This window comes from Emys orbicularis, chromosome 11 (assembly GCF_028017835.1).
Source record: "Emys orbicularis isolate rEmyOrb1 chromosome 11, rEmyOrb1.hap1, whole genome shotgun sequence".
Taxonomy (NCBI): domain Eukaryota; kingdom Metazoa; phylum Chordata; order Testudines; family Emydidae; genus Emys; species Emys orbicularis.
This window is the reverse complement of record NC_088693.1, coordinates 27,804,140-27,825,279: the sequence shown is the minus strand read 5'-3', so window position 1 is coordinate 27,825,279 and position 21,140 is coordinate 27,804,140. Positions and strand designations below refer to the sequence as shown.

Here is a 21,140-nt window from a genome sequence, read left to right as displayed (position 1 = left end):
ATGGAAAATGCATAGGGGGCATACATTCCATTGGGTTGGAGGGTTATTGAGCATTGAGAGAGAGAGGTTACCAAGAGATGCATAAATATTTGGGAGTTGCAGAGCAAGGTCACTAGTGCATGCTAATCTGGTTAGAAAGGTTAGTACTAGTATTAGTAAAGATCATCTAGAGGAGGCGCTAGAAGAAAATAAATTTCCCAGGGCAGGGAGGTGGATGAACCTAGTTTACAGTGTGTGTGCTTTTGGGGAGCATGGGGGTGTGCCACACATAGAGGTCATGGTAAGCTAGGGGGGAGGGATAGGGTTGTGAGTTCAATCCTTGGGGGGGCCATCTAGGGATCTGGGGGCAAACATTTGTCAGGGACAGTACTTGCTATGAAGGTAGGGGACTGGACTTGATGACCTTTCAAGGTCCCTTCCAGCTCTATGAGATTGGTATATCGCCATTAAAAAAATGATGGTGCTACTACAGGAAAATGGGGGAAGGGGATTGGGAAGTTACTGGATATTTACAGCTGGAAGGGTAGGGAAAACTTCCCTGTCCTCGCTCTCCCCCCCCCCCCCCCAGCAAAAAAAGAATTCATTGGCTTCTTCTATTCCCCCCACGAGGGTGGCGCCAGTGACCGGGAAAGAGACACTGTCGCTTTAAGGCGCGGCGATGGAAGCGCTCGCAGCACAGGGCAGGCTGTCGGGCGCGGGCGCAGCCAGGCAGCCCTGACTGAAGTGGGCAGGGGGAGGCGAAGGCAGCGCTCGCCCCGCTGGCTGGCAGCCCGCTCAGCGCGCCTGGAGCCGGGGCAGAGGCTATGCTGCGCTAGCCATGTCCAAACACCCGCCCTCCTCCTACGGCAAGAACGGGCTGGCGGACGGGCTGCACACCCCCATCTTCCAGGTGCCTCCCCTCCCTCCGCCCCTGCTCCGCTCTCCGCCTTCCCAGCTCGGGGCTCCGGCGGCTGGAGAGCATCGCCTCGGCGCCGGGCTGCAATGGCTGCGGTGGGTGCTGGGCTGGAGCCTCGCTCGCTCCCGCAATCCCCGGAGGGGCTGGGGCGGGCGGGCGAGGGCAGGGCCAGCGGGCTTGGGTTAGGGGGTGACCCGTTACCAGAGCTCCGGGCTGAGCCACCGGCCCTTCGTGTATCTGGGTAGCGTGGCCGGCTCCCCTCCCGGCGCTGGCCAGGCTGGACCAGTCGCTGCCCCGGCGAAGCGGGGTCCCCGCAGGCTCCCCGCCGCCCGCCCGCCCTTGTGACCCGACCTGTCTTTCTTCCGTCGGCGAGCGCAGGTGGCCCGCGGGACGGCGACCCGGCGGAGCCGGTTGAAACGATCCGACGGCAGCACAACGTCCACCAGCTTCATCCTCCGGCAGGTACAGTGCGGGCCCGGGGAAATCGGCGCGGGGCGCAGCGTGGGGAGGAGGCGGTGGCCGCACAGCCCGGCTAGCCGCTGCGCTGTCAACGTGCGGGCTGGCTCATAGTTAGTCTGTTGGGCGAGAATCGAGTTTCTTTGGGGAAATGCCTGTCGCAGGGATTTCTGCTGCACCCAGCGCTCCGGCCGTACCGGGAAAGGGGTGGGATATTTCACCCCGTAGTGTCTAGCTCTTAAAAGCCTTTTCGGGTTTTTCCTCTCTGCAAACCAGGTCTTCGCTCCGGCTTTAACTTGCTTTGGTTTTAGTCATTTAGTCTGTATTCGTTTTGCTATAAGACAGGCCCCCAGGGAAATAGATTTACACAGCAGAATCCCGGGCGATCTAAAAGATCTCAGGTGTAGTTCGAAACCTTTGGGTAAACAAGAGTTTTGGTAAAGAGGAATGAAGTAAGTTTTCGGGCCAGAAACATAACTGAGATTTGGGTGAGAGGGGCTTTTCGATAAGGGCCGTTGCAGCTCCCTGTTTCCCCAAAGATTTGGGACAAGGTAAAGGGAGTGAGAGTGGAAATGAAAAGGGAATGGCTCCCATTGACTTGGATTCGCCTTGGTTAAACTAGTAAGTGCACAAGAATTGGTAACATTTCTGATTTAACTCTTCCCAATTGTTGAGTATTTATTTCTCGAAAATGCTGGCTGACAAACCGCTCGGCTTTGAGATGCTGTCAGTTAGAGTCCGTCTCAGCCAAAAAGCAGGAAGATGGGCTACTAGATGCCCTGAGCTAACCTGGGTCACATCCAGCCCGTTCTATCAAATGCTGGCTGCAGAGTCCTTTTATTTAGACTTGCCTGAAGGCAAATTTCCTCCCCTCTCTCTCCTATGTGTATTGAAGAATTCTGCTGTTTTCTAAGACCCTACTTGCTAGCTTAAGTGTATTTAGGGAACTTTAGCACTTCCAAGCTGAAGCACCTGACATATTAGGGTCTCCATACAATATACACAGAGGTTTGTTTTGTTTGTTTTTTAGCTATGACACGTTTGTTATTTTTTCCTACTTATTTTGTGAATGAAAATAAATGATAGTGTTTATTATTTTATATATATAGTGACACTGGCATGTTCAGCACATATTAGACATAATTTAATGTAATTTTCTCTTAAATGATCCAAAAATAATTTGTGAGAAAATAATTGTGTGTTTTACTGATTTTTGTTCCAAAAACACTGAACATTACAGCAGCAGGATTTGAAATTAACATCAAAAGGTTATTTGCCCTCTTGTTCTCATAAGAAACAGACTTTTTCTTTAGGCTATGAGCCACTTCAGTATAAACTAAGCTCAATAAATCATTGGAGACATTTTTAAAGCAGCCCCAGATACTTTTGTCTGGATTTCCTTGCAACTTTATTTTGAAGCAAATTGCAATTGAAAATTAACTTGGAAAAAATTGTGGATTTTGATGCATTGGAGCTTGCTTGTATTTTGTAGACACCAACGCTTATTTTTTTGCATTGCTAGGCCCTAATGCTGTACTCATATCTATGTAGTGGGTACATTTATGTCTGTGCAAAGCCCCACGTAGGGCCCACGCAGATTGGATTGCAGGGTCAGGGCTGTAGCATTTTATTGGATAGAAAGTGTAATTACTGGCTATCTATCTGAGTCAAACCTGCATCTGAACACCCCAAAACTTTGGGTGAAGTTTGGATTTGGATCTGAACTCATGCAGTATTGTCAACACCAGGTGTTCAAAAATTACAAGTCAGGCCTAAAAAAAAATCGTGAGTTTGGCTCAAAGATGATTTTAATATTATACGTTGGGTTCTTTGTATGTGTCTTTTAGTTTCTGAGCTATTGGGATACAATTGGGTCATGTTTTCAAGTTATTCTGTGCAACCATAAGGGCTAGAAATGTACTTTACTTGAAAATTTCAGCTTTTTTTTTTTTTTAGTTACTTCACTCCAGGAGGTGGGGCTTTAAGGAAAACACCAAAGATTGTGCAACTTGTGACTAAATTGTGAGAGTTGGCAACGATGTTTTAGTTTTAGACCTGTGGGTACTAATTATCCTCCAGCAATAATCCTCCTCCTTCTGGCACGACAAGGATGTCACAGGAGCAATTTAGGTGACATCCTCCTGTCTATATTCACCCTTTGCCTTCTATTTCCACTCTTCCATTGTTGGCTGCTAGCTTGTGCCAATATAACTTGCCCCAATAAAAACTAACATCCATGATCTAATTGAAGCTCTGGCGTTCTCTCCCATGTGATGTCTGCTCAGTAAACACAATTTTAAAGAAGTAAATTATAAAATGCCAATCTCTTAAATGGTTTGTTCATTCTTTGTTTATATCTAAAGAGTTTTCTTGTTTTGGGGTCTAATCCCGCATTCATTACATGTGCTAAACTCCCAGTGGGAGGGCAGGGAAAGCAGGATTGGGCCCTGAACAGTTTTGGGATATTTGCCATGGAAAGAACGTCTTTCATTTAACTATACTGTATTGTAGTGCAGGACACTGAAGTGGTGAATCATGATAGCCTCACAGAAAAGAGAAATATATAACCAATAGAAGTAATCATTTCCAATTGCTTTGTGATATTTTCTGTTCAACTGCACAAATCAGAATGACAGCAATTCCATGTTAGCAATCCTTGTTTTCATTGGAAATGAGCATGAGACATCACTGTAGCACAAAAGAGAGATAAGGACATGAAACTTAACATGACTTGAAGCCAAATTATTAGAATATTTGCAAAAAAAAATACATGAATCCAATTTTAGTCCATGTTCATGGATTGAGCCAGTTCAGCAGGTTTTACAGAAAGGGTGTGGGTGCTTACTGTACTTGTCAGGGAGAATCTTTTAGATTCTTTCTGTTACATCCTTTAAAGTAATGGATTTCCAGAGTAGTGTTAAAACATCGACTGTGGAAGTAAGGCTGCATTTTATTTGTTGTCATTTTAGGTTGGCAGAGTCAGGTAACTGAGTGTTCCTGCATGTTGCAGTGTGCGCTGAATTCCCACTGGAGTGAAGGGCACTCAGTTTCTCCGAGTGGTGCTCAACACTGTGCAGATAGGGCCCTTCGCAGCTGACCTTGCAAAACCTTACTCACAGGAGTAAGGTTGTGAGAGTTGGCAATGGTTTAGATTGTTTAGATGACTGCCCAGTTGAAGCCAGTGGGGCTACTTGTGTAACTGTGAGTCAGGCCCTCACAACCTAGCTGTCATAATTGAGTTCTATTGCATCTGACATCTTATTTGTGTTCAAATGTGGAAATGTTCCCTGTGCTTTGTTCAGTTTCTCATGTTCCAGTGCTTTGTGTAGTTCTTAACCACAGTATGTCTGAATAGCTGCTAGTCTGTATCTCGTCGGGAGTCAAGTCAGAGAGTCTCAGGCTCTACTCATGGAAACCCTGTATAATGCCCTACTAAAGAAATACACATCTGTTATTGAAGGGGCACTTGCAAATATTTGAGGCCTGGCATTTTGATCTTATTTATAATTGATAATAGTTTGATGCTAGATCTTGTATGTCTTGCACACCCAAAATGTATTGATTTTACTAGGAACCGTGAGTGTGCAGTGGATACAGAACTGGGCCCGTGATGGAGAAAGTCTTCTAGATGCTAAAGGCCTGATTTTTCAAAACTGCGCATGTGAATATATAGGTGCACAAAAAATGCACTAACTTGCATGCTTAGTTGTCATAATTGCATGCACAACTCATAACTGTGCATCTATCTGGCCTCACTGTAGGGAATTTGCACATGCAAACAGCTAGCACATGCAAAAATCTAGCTTGCCTCTTGCGTGACTAAATACCCAATTTGTTTGTACAAATACTGCAGTTCTGCATACACAACTTTGAAAATCAGGATCAGTCTACTGGCTTTTTTTAAAATCCACCACTCTATCACCAATAGACAGGGCCGGCTCCAGGCACCAGCTGAGTAAGCTGGTGCTTGGGACGGCAGATTGTTCGAGGCGGCATTCTGCCCAATCCTAGGGCGGCACGGCCGCTTTTTTTTTTGTTTTTTTTTTTGTTCCGCACCAGCCGCCCTGTAAGGGGCGGCGGCGCGGAGAACCAGAGCGCCCTGCAGGGCAGTCCTCTTCCTTCCCTCCCCGCCGACCGGAGCGGAGCCCTCGTGGCAGGCGGCAGCGCAGCGGGAGGGGCCGCGTGGCAGCGCCCCCGCTGTAGCCCTGGCCGCCCCCTTCTCTCTCCCGCCCGCTCCCACCCCCTCCCCCCCCCAGCCGGTCCTCCTGCACCCGCGCTCCGGCCGCGCCGCAGGTTTTTTTTTTTGTTTTTTTGTTTTTTTTTTTGCTTGGGGCGGCCAAAAAGCCAGAGCTGGCCCTGCCAATAGATTTTCCAGAAAACAGCCACTATCTCTGGGTCTCAAGACAATGAATTGTGCTTTCTCTGCCAACTCTGCAGTAGTAGCAGCAGCAAGTATAGTTACTAAAGCTATTCCCAGAACTGTGCTGGCATGGTTGCTGTTTCTGCACCAGTATCCGATACGTTTTGGCACAATGAGGTGCTATATAGGTTGAAGCTGTTAAATAAATATTACTTCAAATCCATTCAAATCATAGCAAAATAAATAAATCCACTAAAAGGATCTGCATTACCCAAATGGAAAGGGAGCAGATAGAGAAAACAATGTCATCTTCTGAGAGGTTATTACAGACAGTGGAGATTTAAAATAATAATAAAAATTGTACACATTTACTTGAAACCTTAAACAGTGGGAGATTCAATAATTCATTTCATAAAGACCGTAAGAGGCTTTCATTTGAACTGCATGAGTTCAACAACAAAAATAACTCTTAGATTGCCTCCCACCCAACCATCACAGAAAGAGCGTGGAAGAATTCACTTTAAGCAGGCATTTAGGAAACGGTTACATTAACTCTCTCCATGAATTTACTATAATAAATTCCTTCCCATATGTCAATTTAACTGCACAAGACAACATTTCCTTTGCGCAAAGATGCTCCCCGTGTTTCCTTTGTGCTAGAACGAGACTGGTTGTGACTATTCTCAGACTTCATGGTTAGTATTTGAATTCCTTTTCATTAGGAAAGAGAATAGAAACTTTTAACTCATAGCATATACAGCACTAATTAGTTGTATCCTGTTGGTCATCTCAGTCACTGGGAGCCTTCCCCTTTTTTCTATTATAAAGATCAGGCTCTCTGGGACACAGGCAGAAAAATATCAACTGGCAGAGATTAAAATGGAGATGTTTTGTAATGTTTTAGTTTTATATGCAACATTTAAAAGATAAATTCTAACCTGCATCACCAAGCTGTGTAGTAATAGCACGGTAAGTAGAGTTTATACTAATCTGATCTAAACCTCAACTGTTCTATAAACTGCAGTCAGTTACTGGAGTAAATCCACAATGTCAATGGAACTATGGAATTTTGTTGTATTTGTGCGTGTGTGTGAAATGCATAAGAACAGTGTGATGGTCCCTTTTCAAGATGATCCATTCTGTTGTTGCTAATTTTTTTTGGTTCTAGTTTACATTTCTTCTTACAGAAATTTTTAGAAAAAAAGTAACATTTTTGGTAAACTTTAAATTGTGAAATGATCTTTTTTTAATTTGCATTTTTTCCAGATTGTCTAATAGTGGTAAAAATCAGCAAAATGTTTTCAGTCTTATATATGTGTCAGTAATGGCAGAAATATTGCTTACAATATCACAAACTTGGAATTATGACAATTAATGCCCTTAATTGGTTCTTAACATATGATAAATGTTATAATGATGGAAGTAGATGGAATGAGTTACAGACGGAGACAAATATCCATATGCTGAAAATCATTAGGCTAGTATGAAAATTATTTATAGAATTAAGTGAACTGGTCGTTCTCTTCCTAAAATGGCTTAATGTGTGATTCAGAACTTTTACTGAGGACAAATAAGCTGCACAAAGTGAAAGGCAATAGAATGCTGTGACCCTCCTTCCTGTTCAGCAAAGCATTTAAGCATGTGCTAAACTTTAAACACACAGTAATTGGACTACTTCTGTGCTTAAGTGCTTTGCTGTATCAGGGCCCTGCAAAGGTCCCGATCCTACAAACACTTACTTCCATAATCTATTTTACACATGTAAGTAGTTCTGTATTGAACTTGAGGCCTCTTTTCATAAAAATAGTGTATTAGGGCTTGTCTGCATGAACACTAAGTTCACGGCAAGCTGGGGTATAAACCTACCCCACACTAGCCTGCAGCACACTAACAGTCTATATGGACTCTGCTGTCGTTCAGAGAATCGTAAAAATGTAGGGCAGGAAGGGACCTTGATAAGTCATCAAGTCCAGCTCCCTGAGTTGAGGCAGGACCTCAACTCAGGGAGCTGGGAGTTTGAAAGGGGAGTAGATTAAAGCACACTAGAGAACTTTGAGTGCATGGCAGCAGGGTCCACATGGACACTTACTGCACAGCAGACTAGTGCCTGGTAGATTTACACCTCAGCTTGCTGCAAACTAAGTATTTGTAAAGACAAGCTCATAGCACTGGTCTGATGGCCATATTTCTCCTATGGGGATATGGATTCTATCTTCAGTTAGAAACAGATGATATTCCTGCTCACTTCCTGTCCTATACTGTTGTGTAGTTTTTCAGTGCATTGTTGAACAGTTTCTCTTCTGTTTCAGAGGCAATGGCATTTCATTGATGGGTGTAGTGATCCCAGTACGAATGTTATATACTATTGTAAGATCATAAACTGACTTATCCAAAGCCTACTGAAGTAAATGGGATATTTCCATGGATTTCAGTGAATTTCAGATTGGGCCCAAAATACTTTAGGATCCATTAGCTTGAAAGGTTTCTTTTGGAAATAACTAACTATTAATTAAACAATTCATTAATAGAAATATTTGGAACTATTTTTACTGAAAATTATCCCCTCACTTTGCTGGAACACATGGATATTGCAACACTGCATGACTTGGTAGTGCATGATCAAATATCTGGCACAAACAAGGATGGGTGAGTAAGTTTGGCACTGAAGCTGTTAAGTACAATATTTGTACAAGAAATCAGTGTATAAAACTGTTCTTCTTATGTAGCAGGTGCTGCTCAATTATATTTAAGAACCCCCTTAGGGGACAAAAGTCAATTATCAACATGCTAGCATGGGGGAGTAAGTAGGTCAGCTGAAAACATGTGCTTGTAATGTTGCAAATACTGTAGTAATAATTCATTGTTTTGGAAGCTTTTATATCTCCAAATGTTGTTCCAGCACTGTGCGATTTGTAGGGAAACATTTTTTTTTTTATTTGACTCATGGTCAGGACCATTTTCATGGTCTGATTTTTTTTTTTTAAATAGAATTTATTTCTGTGAGAAAAGTATGGCTTCTTGCAAAACAATACAGTTATCCTGAAAAGCTATCGCTACAGAACCATTTTTAATCAAAACTGCATGACACGCAACGCCTGCTTCTTTATTGCAAATGATGCCTGTTAAATTAACTGCAGAGATGTTACAGTGATTTCTTCATAGACATGTGAACCAGAAGCCGTTAAAGTCTCTGTTACGCATGCAGTAACAGCATTTAGGGGGAAAAGCCCTGATGGGACGCTAATCAAAAGCTTTTTGTAAACACAGTAAAGCAGCAGCTCCATCAGCAGAACCTGGACATGAAATCCCCAGGGAAAAGTGAATGCCTTGAACAGCTGTTCTAAGAAGGACTTTCATATCTGGTGAAACTGTGAAACATGTATTAGAATGACTTCTTCAATCCTGTAGCCACACAGTAGCCTCTCTCTTCTCCTTCAGATCACTTCTCAAAACCTACCTCTTCAGTGTTCCATCTGAGGCTTGGTCTGCACACAGACTTTGTACCAGTGTAACTTCCAGTTAGGGTTTTTTAAATTTTTTTTTTGAAAACCAAAATAGTTCTACTCCTATGACCCCCAGTGTGGACACAGTTTTATTGGAAGAAAGGTGCCTTTCCCTTATGAGGAAAAAGCTATACCAGTATAAACATTTCTATACTTGTATATCTGTATCCACGCTAGAGGGGTTGTACCACTTAACTATACTATGGTTTGTCCAAAATACACTATACTTAATTTGACAATACTAGTATAAAGTGCCACAACATTAGTGTGTAGACAAGGCCCTGTCTGTGCATTTATACCATTTTTATTACCATTGTATCTGAGCGCTTGTACATCTGTTAAGTTGATGCATTTATTTTTATAAAAGGCAGTAGCATTTATTTTTGTGCTGCATGAAGGTAATGTCATGATCCTATTCTGTGTAAGTTTTCCTCTTTTTCTCACCTTTCTTTGTGTCATGCTGCATCTTTTTCCCAACATAGGTCTAGTTCCTGTAAACCCTTCCTCATACAAGTAAGAGTTTTTAGAATCTGGCTCATTGGCAGGGAGGGTGCAAGGATGTTTCGCGCCCTAGGCGAAACTTCCACCTTGCGCCCCCCTCCCCCCGCCGAGCCCTGTGGCAGCTCTCCGCCCTAAGGCTCCCCCCCCTCCGCGGCAGCTCCCCCCCCCCCCGCGATAGCTCCCCCCCCCCCCGCGATAGCTCCCCCCCTCTGCCCTGAGGCACCCCCCCCACGGCAGCTCCCCCCGGCCCGGGGAGCCGTGTGGCAGCTCCCCGCCCCAGCTCATCTCTGCTCCGCCTCCTCCCCGAGCACGCCCTCGCTGCTCCACTTCTCCCGCCTCCCAGGCTTGCGGCGCCAATCAGCTGTTTGGCGTTGCAAGCCTGGGAGGGAGAGAAGCAGAGCGGGGCGGCGTGCTCAGGGGAGGAGGCGGAGCAGAGGTGAGCTGGGGCGGGGAGTGGTTCCCCTGCGTGCTGCCCCCCCCCCTTACTTGCTGCAGGCGTCCCTCCCCGCGCCCCCCTGCCCCAGCTCCCTCCGCCTAAATGCCGACGATGACCGGGGGGCCGAAGATCTGGCCGCTGCCGAAGGACCCGAATTGCCGCCCCCCAAATGCTAGCCCCCTAGGCGATGGCCTAGGTCGCCTAATGGGTTGCACCGGCCCTGCTCATTGGGGCATGGATTATAGGCTAGACATTGGTCTCCGTTCCGGAGGTGTAAAAGTAGAGTAGCTCAGTCTCAGTGTAACTAAGATCAGGATCTGGCCCTGTCTCTTCTACTTGGTCCTTACTTTGCAAAGTCCTTTAGCGTCTGCTTAACTTTAAATACATGCTTAAGGGCTTTGCTGAATTAGCATTGTGATCATTCACCTGCTTGAAGTTAAACATTTGCCTGAGTGTTCTTCTGAATCAGGGGCCTTAGTTAGTACAAGCCTGTTCCTAAAACTATTGAAGTCAATCAGAATCTTTTCAGTGATGTCAGTGGATTTTGAATCAAGCTCTTAAGTGCCATTTACACATGTGGCTCTTGTGTAAAATTACACTCAGAACTCTTCCGTTCTTTTCATATATATTCTTGCCACATTTGCTACTTATTTTAAGATATTTATATTAAAAATACAGACTTGCCCCATCTGAGCCCATCTCCTTCTTTTTAAACTTGATCCTGTAGCAAAGACATAATGCTGAATCGCTGTCAGTATGCTGGCTTCCTTGTTTTTTAATATTAAATAGAGAAAAGAAAAGAAAAAGATACAAAAATGTTTTTTTATTATTGAACTGACATTTCATCTCCCAGCTCTCTAGTTGGCTGAAATTTTTCAAAAATTAATGAACTTCTGGCACAAAATGGTAAACATCTTTTTCAAAAGTGTTCCATTTCCTCTCTAGTTTTACTCATAATGTGGATTATGATTATGATGTGTTAGACACCAGCAGGACCGGCTCTGGCTTTTTTGCCGCCCCAAGCAAAAAAACAAAACAAAAACAAACAAAACAAAACAAAAAAAAACAACCAGGATGCAGGGATGCCGGAGCGGCAAACCAAAAAACAAAAACAGGGTGCCACTTACTTGGCGACTCGCAGCTGCCTCCCCCGGCTGTGCAGGCGAGCCTCTGGGCGGGTGGCGGCTGCACTCTGGCTACCGGGACTCCCTGCGCTGCAGACATGCCCCGGGCAGCAGAGTGTGCACCCGGGCTAGCGGGGGGGGGGGGGGGGAGAGAAGGGGGGCAGCCAGGGTTTCCTTCAGCCAGGGCGCTCGCCCCCTCCGCGCCGCCACCCCCTACAGTGGCACACTGAAAGTAATCGGCGAAACAAACAAACAACACCAGGGCGCAGGGCGGCCGGAGCGGTGAACCAAAAAAAAAAAAAAAAAAGGCGGCCGTGCCACTCTAGGATTGGATGGAAGACGGAATGCTGCCCCTTAGAATCTGCCGCCCCAAGCACGAGCTTGCTCGGCTGGTGCCTGGCGCCAGCCCTGGACACCAGGTCACTGAAATTTCACTAAAGGGCCAAGCAGTACGAAGGGATGCGCTGTAAATAAGATTGTGTCCAAACTCAAATATCTTTGTATTTGGCCAAAAATTTTAAAAAGGTCTAGTGATTTTGGATTCCCAACTTGAGATGCCTTAAAGTGGTCTGATTTTCAGAAAATGATGAGCATGCAGTCTCTGAAAATCAGACCTGTTTGTGGTGTCTTAAATTGGCCTTTCAACAACTGAGGAACCCAAAATCACCAGACACCTTTGAAAATCTTGGGCTAGTTACATAGGCCAAGATTTTTCATTCTCAATTTATGAACTGAATTATAAGCCTTGAAGTCTTCCTAGTAGTTATTAGGGTTGCACTGTAATGTAGTGGCTGGATGTATGTGAGTTGGTTATTGCCTTCTAATGGTGAGCCCAGAGAGTATAAAGGACCTGCTGTTAGTACCTGCTAAGAGGGTCAGGGTCTAATCTTGGCTCCCTAGGCAGAGGCTGCTCAAGGCAATCTGCTGCCCTAGGCAAAAGTTCAATACGTTGTCCTTCCCCTGCCCCCATAGGAGTAGGATGGCAGATGTGGCTTGGCCATCCCTCTGTCATGAGTAGATGGTATTGCAGCTCAGCACATAGGTTTGCAATGATGCTCAAATTTGGCCTAGCCGCCTCTCTGTCATGAGAGAGGGGCAGCTAGGCCAAATCTGCTATGCTAGGCAGCTGTCCAGAAATCTGCCACCATAGACAGTGGCCTAGTTTGCCTATAGCTAATAAAACTTTCTCTTAAAGATCAATTTCCGTAGCAACTTGGTGTCCTATGAGGCCTGATTGTGAGCGGTACTGGGCACCTGCAACTCGGACTCCCATTGAAATCAGCACCTCTCAGGATCAAACCCTAATTAGGTAAATAAAATATACATCTGCAAAAGAGTATATTAGAATTTCAGGCTGAACTCAATTCTATTATGACTCCTTAATTTCTAAAATGTAAATCACTGTTATAGAATATGCCCATCCTTTGGACATGGGTGGACCATTATTATTCTTTATACGGCATTTAAAATGTACTAAGCATTTGACTAGCGAATAAAAGATCCAGCTACTTGTCCAAAGAATTTAGGGCTAAATCCCACAAAGGGATCAGCATTTCAGCACCTAACTTTCAGGCATCTTGTTGCCTAGAGGAATCCAGCCCTGAGTTAGGCACCCAAGCTCCTTATATAATTCATGGGGAGAGATAGGCATCTAAAAATGGGATCCACAAAAGCCAACAAGCTGAGCAGGAAGCCACCTAAACTAGTCCATAGGCCACACTCCTCTCCTTGGCATTTCCTCAAAGAGCCTTAGGTGCCTAAATCTGGGTTGGAAGCAGGTGCCTCCCTCTGTTTGGGATTCATAGCCATGGACCATCTCTTGGGCTTAGCTGCCTAAGCCCTTTCTTGCAAAAAAAGAATAAAAAATGAGATGTCGGTGGTTCCAGTCCCTTTATAACTTTGAGCCTAATGACTCAGGTTGAATCCCTCCCTTTGCCTGATGTGAAGGGGCTTGAATGTGGGTCTCCCTCCTTCCAGATGAGCTCACTAGCCACTGGGTTATGGGACATTCTGGGGCAGGGCTCTCTCAGTCTCTCCTGTTGATGCTGTTCCACTGTGTATTTATAATTAAATATGCATTGGGCCAGACAGAGAGTGAGTGACTCTATAGCCCAGTGGCTATAGAAAGGTGGAGACAAAAGTTCAAATCCCTGTTCCGTATTCGGTCCAACTTTCCCACATCCCTAACCTCTGGCAGGGGTGCTGGGACAAGTTGTATAGTGGGGATGCTGAGAGCCATTGTACCAATCTGTGTATGATGGAAACTACTTCAAGCCAAGGGGTGCAGCAGCATGCCTAGTTCCAGCACCTCTGGACTAAAAGTCATGGTGGGGTGTGTGCGCTCCCCTGATGTTTTTGAGTGGGGCCCAGTCTGGTAGGTAGCTTCTGACAGTGCCTACTAGATCAGGCTGCCCATGTGAGAGATGGTTAGAAGAATGCCTAGTGTGAGGATGCAGCTGGGGCTTAGGCGTGAGCTAGGCTCCAGGGCTGAGGCCACAGGTGCTGGAACAATTTTTATAGTGGGGTTGCTGAGAGCCATTGAACCAAACTGTAAACCCTGTATATAATGGAAACCACTTCAAGCCAGGCAGTGCGGTAGCACCTCCAGCACCCCTAGTTCCAGCACCTATGGCTAAGACAGTTGTGTACCTGCTTGCTGGCAGATATTTAGGCACCTGCAAGACATTACCAGCAGAAATGTAGACACCTAGGGACATTACGGAAGCTACAGAGTTGGGTGGCAGCTGAGCAGGGGTTTCAGGACCTAAATTTTGGATTTAGGTGCCTAACGTGGCAGTTAGACACCTAAATCTCTCTGTAGATTTAGCCGTTAGACCAGTGATACTCAGACTGAGGCTTGTGAGCTGCAAGTGGGTCTTTGCAAGACATGATATTAAAACGCTATGTGATTTTAATTATTAACCAGTCAGGCTGCTTTTACTAGGTTATTAACCAATTGTAGTTGATAAAATAATAATACTTGGCCAATCATTTTCCTGTGAGAATAATATATAATAATAATAATTAATAATATATATAAAACCTAAACATTTCCCGTCATACTGTTTAAATATGAACGTATAGTACTATCATAAATGAAACAATGAATTCACACGACTGTGACTCTTTTGGGTAATTTCTCTAATTTGGCTCCTGAATCACTGAGAACTGGGTATCACTGGTTTAGACCTTGTCTAGATGGGAAAGATGCACTGGTTTAACTTACGTTGCTTTTTAAATCAATATAGTAGATAAACCAGTACAAAGCCTTGTTTGGATACTTTCATTATGGTTTGTTCCAGTTTAAGTATATCAGTTTTTAAATTCACACCTTGGGTTATAGCAGTGCAATATTTCCATGTGTTCAAGACCTTAGAGTGAGGTTGTCAAAGACAGCTGCGCAAACTGGGTGTGACCCCATTGACTTCAGTTGCAAAAGTCCTATTGACTTCAGTGGGGTTAGGATTTCACCCTGGGCATCCAGATCCCTTAAGAGGGTTTGAAAATCCCACCCTTGCAGTCTAAGACATCAGTCCTGCAAACAGATGTGCTAATGTGAACCCCTGCACCTGCTCAGAGTCCCCTTGGGTCCAGTGGGGCTCCCTTCATCCAAGGGCAGAGATCCACACTGTTGCAGCTCCTTCCGGGGTTGGGACAAATCCCAAAGAAGAGAGCTAGCAGAAGTGTGTGCGTGTGTGTGTAGGGAGGGATGATGGAAGAGACATTGAGGGTTATACAAAGTGGTTGCTTTGTGCGTTTTGTGCACTTTTCAGAAGTTAGGGGTGATTATAATTAAAGAACGCTAAGCACTGCATTTATTAGTGATTATGACTGTCAAAACTGTGCTGAGCCCAGATCCCCCTAAACCGTTCCTCATCTCTCCACCCCCAGTGGATACTGCTATGCATGCCCAGGCCAAGTCAGAGTCACATGAAACTTAGTTGATATTTTTTTCTTGAGTCAAACTGTGTCATGGCCTGAAGGATTGAGGGTGCATCTACACTTCCCTGGGTTCTGCACTGGTAACAGGTGGTAGCCAGCAGCTATCACCTATGCATATGCACATCTGCTGTTCACTTGCCAACTGCTGTGTCCCTTTTGACTGTAAAAAGATCTAAGAATCCTGCCTTGATTTTCCCCTGCACAGATGAGGAGCTCCACAAATCTGAAATGACAGTAAAGGGAATACAGAAAGCATGACCTTGTGGCTAAAGCACAAGAACAGGCTATCTGGGTTCTAGTTTCAGTTCTTCCACCAACTTCGTGTGACTGGGGCCACACAACTGTGTGTGCCTCAGTTTCTTCACCTGGAAGGAGGGGGACAGTGAAACTTCTCTTCCTCAAAGGGGAATTGTGAGGCTTTTGAAGGAATTCAATGGCTTTTCATGTAAATATTCTCTCAAGTTATATTCCCTGTAAAATGTTTCCCTTCAAGAGGAATTATATTTGTTTCTTTGTTTAGAGGTAAATATGGACCATGATTACATGTTTAAAAAAACTAGGGCTTGTGTCTCAAAGCCGTCCATCAGCCTTCTATGAAGCTTCGCTAGATATTTATAATCAACACTTGTCCTGACAGCTCCATGATCATGGCTACTGCAGCACATTGAAGTGGAACGTGATTCGTATCCTCAGTATGCTTATGTACAGATATTGATACATTCTGTGCTAGTAGTAATCGGTGCAAATGATAGTTAATGTGCTTCTGTCAGAAATCTTGCAGATGACAGTTAACCGAATTAATAGTCTCCCTTATGTGTATTTGATGGAGTCTTTGGCAAAGATTCACAAATGTCTAAGCTTTTAAGATTCACACTTACAAAATTTATATCCTCTTTTTCAGCAGATGTGCTGACCGGCTTACTGTCTCCATGGCAACAAGGTTTCCGTTTTAAAATAGCCTAAAGTCACAGAAGGGAAATCAGTTATTAATAGCATAAGCAATGTAGGTATGAACAACATGCAGCATTTGTTTGTGTTCATGATACAACAATTCTTGTGTTTTTGCGTTCTCGCTCTACATGTACACACTGTTTCTTTGAATTTAATTGTCTAGTATGACATGTACAATTAATTCTTTATTCCTTCAATATTATTACAAGATATTTACATGATTACAATAATACTTATTGAGTTAATAATACTTTGCAGTTATTATTATTAAAGCACTGTACAAATATGAACTACAATAATTAATTAACCCTCAATACACCTATAATGTACATGTGTATTATTATCATCCCCCTTTTACTGATGGGGAAATGGAGGCAGAAGAGTTACATGACTTGAGAGAGACTCTGTTAGAGATGGGATTAGAACTCAGGATCTCTTCGCTTCCAGCTTTGTGACCTCATCTCCCATGGTTTTGTGATTAATTGATAAGCTGCTGCTCAGAATAGTAATACTTTATTGAAGCCTTTTTTCTAGAATCTTAGCTGTATGTTAACATTAGATTATACAAAGGATCCAGTCACATGGTTATAGTGTAACAACAGGGACTAGAGCCATTTTAACAGATTTTGGAAACGAAAACCATGAGAAAGCTTTGCCTACATTTGCTGTCAATGCAGTTTCTATGGACACCGATATTTTGTGTCAAATGCAATCTTGATGTGATTGTCTGTGCTGAATATAGAGGAAGCAGAGCTGATTACATGGGACTCCATCCCTGTATTAGCTAGAATGTGTTCTGTTGCCTTGAAAAGAATAGGCTCAAGATATAAAGAATTTTAGGACAAAGGCCATTAGGCCCCCAAAACCTGTCCCAGGTGAATTTACAGGTGAAAAATGGGGTCATGCTCCTTTTTGCTTGTTTTGTCAAGGTCTGAAAGTTTATTTATAAAAGAAAATTCAGAATTTTTTTTAAAATTTTTATATTTTTTACATTGGAAATATTAAGTCGTGTTTTACTGGAGTTCTTCTTGGAGACCCTAGGCAACCAGAGTGGGAGCTTCTTCAGCCATTCACTGAAGGGAAGGAGGTGTTGAAAAGATCTCTGTCTTAAAGATTCGGTTTGCTATTTTTGTTAATTTGGTGTTAACCAAAAATGATCAAAAGCTGGAGTTTTTGACGAGTCTGAATAAAAATCACTCGTCTCTCTCAATTAATTGAATTTACTTTCTTGGTGCATGTAATGTTCTAATCCTACTAATTTCCCAGTTGTCCATAGAGTCTTCTAGGGAAAACAGGGTAGATAAGAATTTCTAACTTAAAAAACTAGCAAGAGCTGCCTGTCTTCACCACTCCCTTATTTTTTTTAGTCACACAATCGAAACAAGGATTCTTTGTACATCATAAAGAAGGAATCAAAAATCCCTTTTCTCCCCCCTACCCATTGCAGGTCATCATCAAAATTCTGTGTCCCCAGAGAGAATAATTGTTTCCTGAATTCAGCTGTATTATTTACTCCATAATGCTGGTTAGCAACTTGCTCAGTTTGTAACCAAATCTCTAAATGACAGAATTTTACCGGGGAGTGTGATCTAGTAGTTATAGCAGGGGACTGGCAATCGAGGCACCTGAGTCCTATTCCTGGTTTTGTCACTGACTTGTACAAATCACAGAACTTCTCTGTACCTCAGTTTACATATCTGTAAAGTGGTATTTTTCATACTTGTCCACAAGGGAGTAATGAAGTTTTAGGTATAGCTCCTGATCCTGTACATATTCACATGAGTAACCTGACAAATGAACGGTCCTACTGTGCTCAGTGTAACTACAGTAGAACATCAGAGTTACAAACTGACCAGTCAACCACACACCTCATTTGGAACCGGAAGTGCACAATCAGGCAGCAGCAGTACAGTATTGTGTTTAAATGTAAACTATTAAAAAATAAATGGCAAGTTTAAAATTTTTTTTTTTTTGACAAGGTAAGGAAACTGTTTCTGTGCTTATTTCATTTAAATTAAGATTGTTAAAAGCAGCATTTTTTTCCGCATAGTGAAGTTTCAAAGCTATATTTTAAGTGAATGCTCAGCTGTAAACTTTTGAAAGAACAACCATAATGTTTTATTCAGAGATACAAACACTTCAGAGTTATGAACAACCTCCATTCCCGAGGTGTTTGTAACTCTGAGGTTTTACTGTACTCCCACGTGTAAAGTTATGCGCTTAAGTGCTTGCGAGACCTGGATGGTAGCTTGTAAAGTGCTTTGAAATCCTTGGATTAAAGTTGTTATAATGGTAATGCTACTATCATATTTGTTAATAATAATACTATATTCACTTCTTATTCTGTTTCCTTGCCTTTACTGATTATGATCATGACTTTTGCTTTGGGAAAGCCTTTATGTTCAGAACAATATATTTAAATTTGCTTGAGCAAAAATCACTTGGTATTCTGAATACTTTAAATAAGTCATTTAGGGCCAGGTTCTGCTAACCTTACTCACACAGGATAAGCAGTATTCTAGACAAGACCTATATCTCATTTGATTTGGATTCTGTCTGTTAAAATATTCCATTACTTCATTTGTATTTTTATGGCTGTCATTCACTGAATTGATAGTTCCAAGGCTTTTCTTTTTGCAATAACCATCAACTTTCTCCTGGATAATACATTGCATGATTGTTCCTTTTAATACATATTCATGTCTCTCTCTCTCTCTCTCTCTCAGTATTTCTGTAACTTGACAGATTTGGAACTCTCTGGAAAGTTTGACATCCTGCGTCCATTACTCTGGACCAAATCACTTTAAATATATATTCTAAACCAGAATTCTGACACTGATCTCTTTAAAAATATTCTTGTTTCTTTGAAAAACAAGCCCTCCCCTTTATAAAATCATCCAGGCTGCTCCTACCCAATGGTTTTCAAGTGGCTTTCACATTTCACCTGTAAAATGATTTCCAGTACATTCACCATAACGAGTGACAGAAGGCAATTTAGAGTCTTCCTTGTGTAACTTGCTAGCTAATGTAGAGCTGAATCACTGGCACTTCTGGATGAAACAAGTCATGCTCAAGTGCTTCTCAGGTTGTGATTATCTTGTCTGGGCAGTTTTCTGTAACTTCTGGACAACACTGCCTCAATTTGTGACTTGTAGTGAGGTTAGGGAGCTACCCTGGAACTTCAGGAACCTGGGTTAAGTTCCTTGCCTAAGATCACACCGGAAGTTTGTGACAGAGCAAGTCACTTAACCTAGCTGTGCTTCAGATCCCCACTTGTAAAATGGGGATAATAACACTTGTATACCTCATGGGGAGTTGGGAGGATACATGTATCAAAGACTGTGAGGTGAAGTCTTTGTAAAGATTGTTCCTCGGAAACCGCCCAAAACTCAGTTTCTTTGAGTCTCCAACCACATTATGTTTCTAGAGGCTGGGGTTTGCTAGTGAGGCTCATGTCTCTTCATTTCTGCACAGTAAAGCTGTGGGCCAGGTAGACAGAAGCTGGCACATGGAAGTGCAAATAACACCCCTCTACAGCAGCCTGAACCCTTGTATCTGTCAGAAGACTGACAACCCTATCTAGGCTTGTCGGGATGTGCTAAGCCTAAGACTGTAGGGGGAGTTTGTTGGGAGGGTCCCAATGAGGCTTTTGACGGAGGCTTGCAGTGGCGGTGTGATATGCCCCAATAAGAATGCGAAGGCTCATGGTGGGGTATGTGGGCTTGGGCCATAAACTCTTAAGGCTTGTGGAGGGTTTTAATGGCCTCATTCGATTGCTTCCCCACCCTCATTATCTCTTATCCATGGCTCCCTACTCTGTTGCTCCCCTTTCTTCCCCAGCCCCCTCTGCTGGTATCCTCCATTCCCCATTTCTCCACTTTCCCCCCAAGCTCAAAGCTCTCCCAAGCCCACCCACCATGTTCTGCAGATTTGCTAAGAGCTGCTGTAAAATAAAACTAAAGAAAAATTGGAAAAAGATCTTCAACGGCACTTCCCAGCTCAAGGTAGACATACACTGAGTCAGTTCTCAGCCAATGACCCAGCACTGGTGGCATTATGTTGCCAGATGTGCTCTCATTTGGAGATGACTTAAAACTGAAGTCCTGACTTGTGACTTCAATGACTTGTGGTCATTAAAAGATCCTAAAACACCCCAAAGGGAGGGTTGTGGTAACCCTGAATGTTCCAACCAAACTCTCTTTTGGCTGTTTATTCTGCCTGCCTAAATTCTCCATGCAAGTGCAAAAATATATTCTTTGCTTCCTGCCTTAAGAACTGGGTAGTATTAGGCCCTATTCAACAACTGCTGAATTTCACCTTGTAGGTGACTGTTTTGTAGGGTGGATTATTGAACCCTATTTATAGTTTGTATATCAGTTTTGTAAAGTGTAAAGTCCTTTGGGATCCATTTAGGATGGAAGGTGGTATGTAAATGTAAGATATTATCATAAGTCTCATCTGACAGGAGACGCTTATGATAGTTATTACTCTAGTGTGCTTTAGCCTTGCTTCACATTCTACTAAAATGTTTGCATTCACTTGCCAATTTTGTGGTCATGCTTATAAATTAAGGACACATCTCTAAATAATATAGAAATAAAATGACTATAATGGAAATGGATTTTCCACCCTGTAAATTATTGTATACTATGTTGTGACATGTCAAATACTTCTTGGGTCTTAGAACCAGCTCTCACAAAGCAATTATCTATGTAGGATGTTATACAGGTGTGATTTGGTTACAGGTTGAGTTGTCTGCATAGTGGTAGCTGCTTTCCTTCCAAGAAATAAGCACAGCACTGTGTGTGTGTGTGTGTGTGTGTGTGTGTGTGTGTGTGTGTAATATAGGATCAATGCTGTGCTTCTTGGAAGGGAGAGCATATATATATAGCTAGGGCCCTAGCAAATTCACGGCCATGAAAAACACTTCATGGACTGAGAAATCTGGTCTTCCCCCATGAAATCTGGTCTT

General features: G+C 43.2%; 1 protein-coding gene across 2 annotated transcripts in view; it reads left to right on the top strand.

Moving 5' to 3' along the window:
* The first annotated feature begins 817 nt into the window (after positions 1-817).
* CACNB4 (calcium voltage-gated channel auxiliary subunit beta 4) overlaps positions 818-21,140 on the top strand; it is a 200,934-nt gene continuing 180,611 nt past the window's right edge. For both annotated transcript variants that reach the window (XM_065413466.1, XM_065413465.1), the window contains exons 1-2: positions 818-889; positions 1,274-1,357. In XM_065413466.1, coding sequence (XP_065269538.1) covers positions 818-889; positions 1,274-1,357 — 156 coding nt within the window. The remainder of the gene's footprint in view (positions 890-1,273; positions 1,358-21,140) is intronic.